This window comes from Ostrea edulis, chromosome 9 (assembly GCF_947568905.1).
Source record: "Ostrea edulis chromosome 9, xbOstEdul1.1, whole genome shotgun sequence".
Lineage (NCBI taxonomy): Eukaryota > Metazoa > Mollusca > Bivalvia > Ostreida > Ostreidae > Ostrea > Ostrea edulis.
Window position 1 is genome coordinate 13,009,296 of NC_079172.1, and position 12,376 is coordinate 13,021,671.

The 12,376-nt window shown below is 36.5% G+C and overlaps 1 protein-coding gene across 1 annotated transcript; it reads left to right on the plus strand.

The window, feature by feature from the left end:
- Window positions 1-4,059: 4,059 nt before the first annotated feature.
- LOC125659313 (uncharacterized) lies at window positions 4,060-7,530 on the plus strand. The gene is made up of 2 exons (XM_048890944.2): window positions 4,060-5,230; window positions 5,473-7,530. Exon 2 carries the CDS (start codon window positions 5,510-5,512, stop codon window positions 7,508-7,510), a length of 2,001 nt encoding a protein of 666 aa, XP_048746901.2. The 5' UTR covers window positions 4,060-5,230; window positions 5,473-5,509; the 3' UTR covers window positions 7,511-7,530.
- The last annotated feature ends 4,846 nt before the right edge of the window (window positions 7,531-12,376 follow it).

Genomic DNA, 12,376 nt, shown 5'->3' on the forward strand with positions numbered 1-12,376 from the left:
CTCACTTAAGCTTTTCTGATCAAATTTTGTCTTTTGTCTAGAGGCGCCAACGTAAACTTTTCACATTTTCATCTTCTCCAGAACCACTAGGCCAATTTCAACCAAACTTGGCACAAAGCATCTTTGGGCAAAGGGCTTTCAAGTTTATTCAAATGAAGGGCCATGCCTCTCCAAAAGGGAAATAATCACTTAAATGCAAAAATAGGGTGGGGTCATTAAAAAATCTTGTTAAGAACCACTGGACCAGTGGAGCTGCAATTTACATGAAAGCTTCCCGACATAGTGGAGATTCTAGTTTGTTAAAGTCATGACTCCTGGGGGTAGGATGGGGTAACAATAGGGGATCAAAGTTTTGCATATAAAAATACCTGGAAATTTTTTTTAAAATCTTCTGATGAAGAACCATTGGACCAGAAAAGCAGGGATTTACATGAAAACTTCCTGACATAATGCAGATTCAAGTTTCTTAAAATTATGGTCTACGGGATAGGATGGGGCTTATGGTCTCCGGGATAAGATGGGGCTACAATAGGGGATCAAAGCTTTACATACTAATATATAGAGAAAATCTTCTTCTCAAGAACCACTGGGCTAAAGAAGTTTACAGTTACATGAAAGCTTCTTGACATAAGTGCAGTTTCAAGCTTGTAAAAATCATAGCCCCCAGGGGTACGATGGGGTCACAATAGGGGATCAAAGTTTTACATACAAATATATAGGAAAAACGTTAATCTATATTTCACATCTGTAAACCATAGTTAACAGATAATCTATGTTTCACAAGCGTAAACTATAATTAACAATGAAAACAATCATTAGCGATCTGATAAATACGGTTTCACGATTGTAAACTACGGTTTACAAGTCTAAACTATTATTAACGAATGTAAATGATAGTTTACGGTTTGTAAGATATAGTTTATAGTCATTTAATGCGCCGAATTCACAAAAAAGTGATAAACACAGTTTTGTAAGATATAGTTTATAGTCATTTAAGGGGGCGAAGTTCCTGGATTTTACAGATCCTATAGGGCCTGAGTATAGTAATTTTTACTATTTTCTGTCATTTTTAATAAGGTGAATTTAATAAAATGCTAAATTTTAAGGGTTTTTGAAAACAAATGTAAGTTCTCCCAATAAATATAATTCAAATTTCAATAAATCAAAAGATTTTGTATTTATTTCTTCGAGAGTAGAAGAAATTATTGCTTCTTTTTACCATTTATAGTTTCCTAAACAAGATACCACGATTTACTTTAAAATTTTAGGGGGGGGGGGGGCGGCTGCACCCCTTTAAATCCGCCACTGGACTTGATACTGATTTCAGAGTCATCATCTGGTCTCCAGCATTGTCTAAATGGTTTACAGGATTACTGCAAACATTGGAGGCTAGATGTGAATCTTGATAAAACAAAAGATATGATTTTCTCAAAGATAAAGATTAACAAGGAACCATTTTGTTTTATTTTGTAAGAGATGTTGTTGAAATAACTAATGAATATAAATATTTAGGATAATAATATTTGCATCAAACGGAAACTAATTCAGTTAAATCAAAAATACCTTTTACAAATGATTTCTCTGTTCAAGTATGGCTTAGAATGTATCAGGCTCTCATATTACCTCATTATTAGGCTATCGTTACATATTCATCTGAAATCTGGATTACTGATTTTAAGATTGACACAGATAACCTATCAAAGTTGCCTTTTGAGAAAATATAAAATACTATTTTGAAAGACATGCTAGGTGTTTATAATGAAGCTTCTGATGTTGCAGTAGTTTCTGAATTATGTCTATATCCTTTACACATCAAGATGTATGAATCAATGTTCAAATATTACTGTAGGTTAAAAGATATGGAATTTACATCCCAAAATAATAACCCATTGTTAATTGATGCTTTTAACGTAGTTCCACACTCGTGTGACGTCATAGGATTTTGCAAAGTCAATAATTTAATGATAGGAACATAAATTTTGTTGGAATCTTTTTCAATAGTTATTGTAAAAAATCTTGTTAGCCATAAAATATTTCAAAATTCTTAGTTATATTTGAATAGTCAATTATATATTTCAAAATATTGAATCCAAGGACAATAACTCTGTTTTCATTCAATTATTTATCAAGTCCCTAATGCGATATATTTCCTTTATTTTTGACAAACATTTTACCAAGGTGATAAGGAATGATTATCTGTTTTTTTTTTATGAAATTACATACAATTTTAATCCCGAGTGATTTAAATAGCTCAGCTGTATGGTGCCAGACTTCAGTTTTTGATGGGGGTATACATAATCTGGAAGCTATAGATTTGAAATTATTAAGGAAAGGTATGGATTTTTTCCCATGAATAACTATAACAGATGTAACTCTACTAATATAAACAGAAAAAATGATATGTAAACCATGCTATAAGGAAAATGCGTCCACATTTGTTTGTTTTTTAACATTTTGGGGAATAACGCTAATTCAATAATTTTCCAAATATTATTCTAAAACTTGATGAACATATTGAAAATGACATGTGTTTTAGTTATTGACATGTTTCCCGATAAATAAATGCAATTCAAAAAATATTTTGTTGTTTTTATATTAAAATAACAACAAATAACTGTTTCCAATGAATTTCATAAAAATCTACATCGGGGTATATGACTTTAGTGGTGTATGTAATGAAAATTAATATGGAAACCCTTAACTGTTTTGCCTTTTTTCATTACTCTGAATGTTAATTTATTGATTCCAAACAAAAAAATGCTACCTAAACCCCAAAAATCCAGGACTAAGGACCTACCTTAAGGAGGATGAAAAGTTATTTCATACAAAAACTATAGTCCAAGCATGACTAAATCACTGAGTATTATTACAAAGATGATTGGGCTTTCCTCTTTAGAGATTCCCTATGAAACATTTAACAATAACTTAGGAAACTATTATGAAAATAAAATATGTAATCAATTTGATTGATAACATAAAAAAGCAAACAATTCGTGGAAAACTTGTGTATAGTCAAGTATACAATTGTAATTTTAAAATGCAAGAATATTTGAAATTTACATTACCAAAATCTTACAGATCTAAGACTAAGTGCACATTCCCTCAATATTGAAGTTGGGAGATACTGTAAACCTCCAATTCCACGATATATAATAGACTTTGTAAACTCTGCTTGAATGAAGTTGAGGACGAGAAACACTTAAATTCATATTATTTTGAACGAAATACAATCACTTAGGAAATAAATACTCAGAAAATTTGGGTGATTTGAATGCAAATCCATAAAAAGTCTCAAGAATCCTGAAAAATATCCATTCATAGAACATTTTTGTCAATATTTGGATGAGTGTTTTAATCTGAGGGACACAGAAATGATAAATCAGGACACTTGTATGGTGTCCGGATAGGGCCATTTGCAAAAACGTGACTGCGCGTTAATCAACACACGCCAACAAGCAACGCGCCTTCGCGCTCTCACGACAACAAGCTTCTCGCAGACAAGCAACGCGTCTTCGCGCTCTCACGCCGTGTTGCTTGTTGGCGTGAAGGCGCGATGGCGCGTTGCTTGTCTGCGCGAAGGCGCGTTGCTTGTTGTCGTGAGGGCGCGTTGCTTGTCTGCGCGAAGGCGCGTTGCTTGTTGTCGTGAGAGCGCGTTGCTTGTTGTCGTGAGAGCGCGAAGGCGCGTTGCTGTTGTCGTGAGAGCGCGAAGGCGCATTGCTTGTTGGCGTGACGGCGTGTTGTGACTAACGCGCAGGACTTCACACTTTTGCAAATGGCCCTATCCGGACACCATACAATTGTGTTTAATTTGAGCATGACTGTGTATCATGTTATATATACTAGCATAATACTAGTATGTGATGTTGATTTATGATGTATGCCTCATGTTTGGTAGTCGTCAATGAATCAGTTGAATAAATATGTTGGTATTTCAACACTGACATTGTCCATTTACTTTTTTTACACACCCGATTTATATGTCTTATATACTTATCTCCCCATATGCTGCTTGTACATGTAATTTGTATAGTTAATGTTGTAATCTTTTCTGAAATTTCTTTTTTTATAAACTGCCTTTGCTGTATGCCCTCTGGGCCGAAAATTGGAATAAACTTACTTTATCTTATAGTTCCCTATAATTTAAGTTTCTTAGACCCAATTCCATAGCGTTGTCCATATGTTTCATAACTGAGGAAAGCGCTGGCCAATTAGTAAGGTGCATATTAATGATGACAAGAATCTATCTTTAAAAACGCACTTATATTGTTCCCGAGGCAGACTATAAAATGCACAACCGTGTTACAATTCGTTGACAGATGGGAGTGTTAACATTCGCAATGTTAACAGATATAAATGAAATAACTAGACAACTCTGTTTATTCCTTTTTTACGAAGCACCTTCTAAAACAAGTAATTAATGCGCCTTTAAAACCACAGATTTATAGGCAATATACTAGTATTTATATAAATATATGGATAAATGTAAAATACAAGCGCGTTCATGAATAATTAAGGGGTTGTATCAAAAAGGAAAAAAACAAACTCAGGTAATATAATTGCGTTTTTTGTTTTCGTTGTTTTTTTTTTTAAGTGATTACCTTGGAATGATAAATTATGTGCCTTACTATGATAAACGTGGATGTTTGTGCAGTATTCATTTTATCAATTCTATTTTCTACCTTTGACTTGTGATAAGAACAATCGATACTTTAAGATATTTCGGTTGCTAGACAAGAATTTAAGTCTGGCTGCATGAACTATTGTCTAATCGAATGAGGAACAATCCCCGGAAAATTACAACCCGCAGATAGACTTGCACCTGTGTTGGACTGAGTAGCGTTGTATAGTATTATTATCGGTACCTCCCCCTCCTCTCTCTAATGACATCCCTTGGTGTATCCCTCGTTATCGTCCTGCGAGATTAATTTGTTTGCATTTCTGATGTGACCGTGATGTGTGACGTAACGCGAGGAAAATTTACCCTATATTTCAGTTTCCTTGTCTGGAACGTATCTTCCAAAGTGTTTTCAAAAGAGATGTTGCGTTATACCGGGAGGTAACATTTTCCTTGTTCCACAATATTCTTTATCGATCTTAGTTGCTGGCGACCCTGCGATTTCGGGAAGTGAGTGTGCTGCATATGTGTCGGCGCGTATCCACCATTGAGAAGTCGCACAGCATACAAACAACATTGTCTGGAGGTGAAAGGATGATATAGGGTTCTGCAAAGGTACAGTTATTTTCTTGATTTGTTTTTACGTTTTATACTTTTGAAAACTTTAAAAATATATTACTTATCTCGCAGCCATAAATCAGGAGGCCCTAATCGTATGGATGCGCTTGTGTACTCTGTCCTTGGACAACAAAACATAAAAACACATGCGTCTTGTTGTAATCAGATATTATGGAACGAACATATAATGGCCTCCTGCACGTCATTAGTACTAACACGAGATCGATTATTCTTTGCAGTGTCCAGTTTCCTTCCTTATTGCTGACCGTATAAACTATGGGGTTGTATAGATGCGTAATTTCTAGAGGATGGAGACAGCTTCGTTATTTTTTGATGATAGCCATTTTTCTTTCGTGTATATATATAAGCATTTGGATGACCTTAAAACGGACAGGGAGTCGAGAAGAGGGAATTTCTCACAATAGTCTGAAGAATGCACCTGAAAATAGTGAAATTTTGAACAGTGTACTCCGGAATTACTCCTTCACTCGTGAGCAGGTGTGTAACCACCCTAATTTAGACCCTTATAACCCGATCGTGATGAAGCATTTTCACGACGTTGGCCCGTTAAAATGTGGCGAGGATGAAAACTGGGTAAAGGTGAACAACGGAACTCTGTGGTTAAACGAAAATGCGAAAGCTAAACATGAGAAAATTTCGTGTCAGTATTATCCAATATATCGAAAAAACGAGTATGCATATAAAGTGGGTGACAAACAGGCTTTCGATAAAGATGTTATAACAGCACCCTCTGATGTGATTAAAATCGATTGTCAGTCGGGCTTGTTTGGTCCCAAATATTCAAATATACATACCACAATTGCATACGACAAAACGATACACGACAGAGTTAACAAAGCATCATATAATGACCTTTACATGCCTCTCAATGTGCTGATGTTTGGGTTTGACTCTGTATCCAGAAACACCTGGTTAAGAACATTACCCAAAACCCATAAGTATTTCACTGAAGTGTTAGAAGGTATTGTTCTCAAGGGATATAATATTGTTGGCGATGGAACGCCTCAGGCACTGCTTCCCATTCTTACTGGAGAGACGGAAGAGGAACTACCGGAAGCACGCCGTGGAAAACCTGGAGCGAAAGTCGTCGATGGCCATCCATGGATTTGGAAGGATTTCAGAAAGGCTGGCTACGTGACACAGTGGGGAGAAGACATGTGCTGGATAGGGACCTTTAACTTGAGAATGCTGGGATTTGACAAACAACCGGTTGATAATTTCTGGCGTCCTTATTGTCAAGCAACACAGGATATACACAAGTATAGTAAACCATTTTGTCTCGGCTCAAAACGGAGACACAAAGTAATGATGGATTGGGTCAAGGATGGATTTCAAATGTATCGAAATCGACTGAAATTTATGTTTGCTTTTCACTCCGAATATAGTCACGAAGATTCCAGCAAACTGAATTGGGCTGACGACGATTTATTGGAAATGTTAAAATATTTAGAGGATAATAACTATTTAAACAACACTGTTTTAATTCTTATGAGTGATCACGGTGCTCGATTCCACGCAGTTAGAACGAGCATTCAAGGGAAATATGAGGAGAGAATGCCATATTTTTCTTTCCGCTTTCCTACATGGTTTTCCAAAAAATACCCTTCCGAATTTAAAGCATTCAAAGTTAATGCAGGTAGATTAACTACTCCATTTGATATACACGAAACATTCCATGATATGATGAAATTTGAAAAGAAAGACACTAAAAATGATAAATTACCAAGAGGAATGAGTCTATTCAGACCAATACCTACACAACGCTCATGTGGCGATGCTGATATTTCACCTCACTGGTGCGCATGCCTGGGGTGGAACGCCACTTCCTCTTCCGATCCCATTACAAGAAGAGCAGCAGATGCAATTGTGAAATTTATGAACAACTTGACCAAAAATTTTAGATCTAAGTGTCATGAATTGACACTTAAATCTGTTAAAAACGCTCTTGTTCTACAATCAAATCCCTACATAGCGCGTTATTTGGGTAGCTTAGATACTGATGGAAGGATTCCCAAGGAGTCAAAAGGTGCTATTGACAAGAGCGCATTGTATCAAATAACTTTGCAGACAGTGCCTGGTGATGGCATTTTTGAAACCACTGTGAAATATATTGCCAGTGATGACAAGTTTATAATTAGTTCCCAGGAAATCAGTAGAATTAATAAATACGGAAATGCCGCTAATTGTGTTTATATGGACGCGCCGCATATAAGACCATATTGTTACTGTAAGACAGCTGAAAAAGGATCTAGTTAGAATTAAAAGTTTGGATTGATTCAGATCGTTACAGGTTGTCATTTATTATCATGAAGAAAGTGAATGCCATGCCGTACTAATATCAAATTCTGAACCAAACTGCGGATACGTTATTTTAAAGGTAAAAGTTTTTAACCAGTCGGTTTTCCGCAGGTAAGTTAAGTGCGGCACGGAGCTTAATTTTAGGCAGGTGTGAAGCCCCGAGGGAACCCTGCTAGCTGGTGTATACCGTTCCGAATACACAGGATGTTACCTGTATTACGTGCATTACCTGCACGTTTTCATAAGATTGAAAAATTCAGGGTAGTTATTTTTCTTGTGCAGGTTAATAGTTAAATCTAATGAATCAAACATGTTAAAGCTCGATGAAATTATTTTTGTGTTTTTTTCTTTAATTGGAATTAACGCTGGTCAGTTATATTCACTGGTACCTTGCTGGTGGTTAGAGCGTTCAATTCGCGATCGACTGGTCGTGAGTTCGAGCACCGTCAGTACGGGTGCTAGCGCCTTGGCCTGGCGAAAAGTTTAAACTTCCAACCTATAATATACAAAATACAAATATTTTCAAAAATACAAGTACAGTAAACGACAATGTCCCAAGATATATTGAGAAGCAATACATGAAGCAGGCAGCTCCGTTATTATCTTACCTGCAAATTGTATTACCACACAAATTAAATTCTGTATGAATTATACATAAATTCTTGTGTGTCATTTCTAGATAAAATACATTTATCATTGAATGGATATATTAATTTTAGTACCTTTGTAGATTTGCTATTAAAAGAAAACTTGACTTTTTTAAAAGTATGACACATAGATGAATTAATTTTTCACACTCAAAAATATTGAACAATTCTGTATGAAATGCTGTTCTATATGATATTTAGATAGCGAAATGAAATTGCTTCTGTAATACAAAATCTTTCATGTGCTGGTATAAACAAACGCCTTCCTTTATCTATATGGTAAGATTATGTGTACTAATCTAATTCTGCTAATGGCTTCCGCGTATGAAATATAACGCTATACTTTATCAGTATTTATTTTTAACGATATCGGACTATATCAAGTGAATGAATACACATTGGATTCCATAAAAAAAACAAAAACCCAGACAAACCCAAATGTCGAGGAAGTGCAGAAACGCTTCACATGTTTTACAAGGGAAGGATTCGAAGAGTTGGAGAGACGATTGATTGTGTATTGTTTAACGTCCCTCTCGAGAATTTTTCACTCATATGGAGACATCACCATTGCTGTTGAAGGGCTGCAAAATTTAGGTATATGCTCGGCGCAAGCTTACGGCCTTTGAGCAGGGATCGGGGGTCTTTATCGTGCCACACCTGCTGTGACACGGGGCCTCAGTTTTTACGGTATCATCCCACCGCCCCATTTAGTCGCCTATTGCCTTGAAAGCGTAACTCCAGTCTCCAATGCGATACATGATGTCTCAAATAAACAGATCAAACAAGACATTAGCTGCACATTATTTTTTTGACTAAAAACTTTCATCTCTCAGTGTCCTATCGTTTACTTTACACCTGTAATTCAATTCTCATATGAAACAGTCACTTCATTTGTTGCAAAATTACATGACCTGCTCGTTTTTCACCCATCACTTCTATTGTTTATACATGATTATTAACAGTATTGAAGTCAAGATTTAGCTATCCTCGAAGTAAAATATTGCGGTACTGACAAAGAAAATGCCATTAATTGCTTTACGATATTCAAAACATAAAAACCGGCAATTAGAGTCTACTAACGACACCTGGTCGGCCATCTTTGTGTACGGTTAGAGTGCAAGTACTAGTCGAAAGTTATTAAACACGCGAGTTTTCTTTATTATATGACACAGAAACTGGCTACTACTCTGGTCGGCCATTTTTATGCCCCCCTTTGAAAAAGAGGGGGCATATTGTTTTGCAACTGTCGGTCGGTCGGTCTGTAGACCATGTGTTGTCCGCTCAATATCTTTCGACCCCTTTGCTTGATAACAACCAAACTTGGTACAGGGGTTACCCCTGGAGAGTAGATGGTCCTTATTGATTTTCAGGTCACATGGTCAAAGGTCAAGGTCAAACTGCTGGTATTTACCCCTTGTGGTAGACCATGTGTGGTCCACTCAATAACTTTTGACCCCTATGCATGATAACTACCAAACTTGGTACAAGGGTTACCCTTGGAGAGTAGATGATCCCTATTGACCTTCAGGTCACATGGTCAAAGGTCAAGGTCAAACCTCTGGTCTTAAACCCATGTGTTGTCCGCTCAATATCTTTTGACCCCTTTGCTTGATGATAGCCAAAATTGATACAGAGGCTTTCCTTAGAAAGTAGATAATCCCTATGGATTTTCAGGTCACGTGGTCAAAGGTCAAGGTCAAACTGCTGGTCTTAACCCCATGTGGTAAACCATGAGTTGTCCGCTCAATATTTTGAGAACCATTCACTTGATTGTAATGATATTTCATATGTGGGTTGGTTATAAAAAGAAGAGGACCCCTATTGTTTTTCAGGTCAAAAGGTTAAAGATCAAGGGTCAATCTACTCTGGACATAGGAATATACTGTCCGCTCAATATCTTGAGAACCCTTTGCTTGACAGACATCAGACTTGGTACACTGGTACATCATCAGGAGAAGATGACACCTATAGATTTGAGGTCACATGGTCAAGGGTCAAACTGGACATAGGAATATATTGACCACTGAATGTCTCAAGAATCCTTTGCTTGACAGACATCAAATTTGGTACACTGGTATATCTTTAGAAGAAGATGACCTATATTGATTTTGAGGTCACATGGTCAAAGGTCAAGGGTCAAACTGAACATAGGAATATACTGTCCCTTCAATATCTTGAGAACCCTTTGCTTGACAGACATCGAACTTGGTACACTGGTACATCATCAGGAGAAGATGACTACTAATGAATTTTAGCTCACATGGTCAAAGGTCAAGGGTCAAACTGGACATAGGAATATACTGTCCCTTCAATATCTTGAAAACCCTTTGCTTGATAGACATCAAACTTGGTACACTGGTACATCTTCAGGAGTTGATGACCCCTATTGATTTTTAGGTCACATGGTCAATCCACTCTTGACATAGGAAGATATTGTCTGCTCAATATTTTGAATTGATGATACTACTCTCAATTAAATGATGTGTGTGTGTATAACCCTTTTCAATTTTGCACCATGGGGGACATATGTGTTTTACAAACATCTCTTGTGTGTTTACAGCTAGAGTGCAAGGCCTATTCAAAAGTGATAAGAGGGACGAGTTTTCATTGGACGACTAAAAAATGTTAACAAAACATTTCTGTTTTTTGGAATTTTCTATTCATTGTTGGTCCGGTTTAGGAAAAAATCAAATGTTATATATATTCACCCCAAAGGCACCTGGATGGAGGTAAATGTAACGATTGATTTCATTTGTTGAATCGCAGCCATTCAAAACGCTCGAAATTATTCATATTGATAAAATTTGCCGCGTGATGCAGGAACTATTTTCTAAGATTTGACAGGTGTAAGTGAAGCTTACCTAACGCGCTTTCTGGTAAGAAAATGTTCAGGATAGCAGGTAGCGCCATTGGTCATATAGGAATTGAAGGAGGGGGCAGACAGCATCCAATTGATATCAGAAAAGGAATTGTTTGTGGGTGTCGGCCAAAAATTGGGTCTTTGATTATCTTAGAAGGGTCTACAAAAATGTATTTACACTCATATTACAGTTTCAGGTTTCTCTAAATTTTATTTTCTTGAAATGGTTTTATCTAAAAACACCAGGAAACATATTTAACCCTCTAGTTTTTAAATTAGCATGAAATTGGTGGAAACTTCCTTGTTCGTATTGCGGATGTACGCAACTCTTCAACTTTGCATTCAGCACGCGGTGTTTATACTATCTGGAACTAAAACTCACTACAATTCACAAGTTGTTATTTCCTTTTAGTATTTGTAAAAACAATTATGTAGATATTTTTAATATTCTTGAGTCATTTTCTATGACACTGTATATTTTAGCAGTCATCTCAGTGAATTGTTTTTGTCTAGTCCCTCGTGCTTCTTGCGCCAACATTTAAAGATGTTTTAACTTCCTTTTTACTTATGTCCACTTTTTACCGGGAGTAGGTTGGGGCCACAATAGGGATAAAAGTTATACATGCGAATTGAGCCAAGGTGACTCAGGTGAGCGATGTGGCGCTTGTGCCTCTTGTATTGATATCATATGGAAGAATTTTTCATTGTGTGCAACATTCGCTGTGAGCCCTCTATCTTGATCAGGTAAATTAACAGTCTAACAGTTAGTTAATCTCAGCGAGATTCGTGGAGGCTGGTTATTTGGACTTACGCCTCTTCCGAATCTCAGACCAGTGTCACACAAAGTGATTCGGGAAATCTTGCCTGAACTTCAGCAGCTTGTTGCGATTAAAATGGCTTAAACCGAATTTCTTGTCCGCTTCAACTGTTTGCCTTAGACATCCTATAAACTCACTATCACAATGAAACGTGCATTTCTTACATGTAAATCCCACAGAAAATAAAGTTAGCTATTTTTGAAGCCGTTGCAAATGGCGACCATTTCATATTTACCTTCTCAACACTGAAGAGTTCCGATAGTTTAGGACGCCTTCAAATACAATGGTTAAAAATTACAATGTTTTCTTTTTATTGCTTTTAATTTTTCTCTTTTAAAAATGCTTTGTATAAAGTAATTGTCAATCAGTACGTTCTGTATCTCCAATCGTAGCACAAACTATCATGAAATACACTGATCGATCTATTGCAATTTACTTGAGTCCTTGTGTAACCCACAGGCTGTCTACCCAAGATTGACGAGAGGTGTAGGTCCTGTGT

What these genes read in the sequence shown, in the direction of transcription:
- LOC125659313 (XM_048890944.2), top strand. Translation starts at nt 5,510, where the DNA reads ATGGGGTTGTATAGATGCGTAATTTCTAGAGGATGGAGACAGCTTCGT.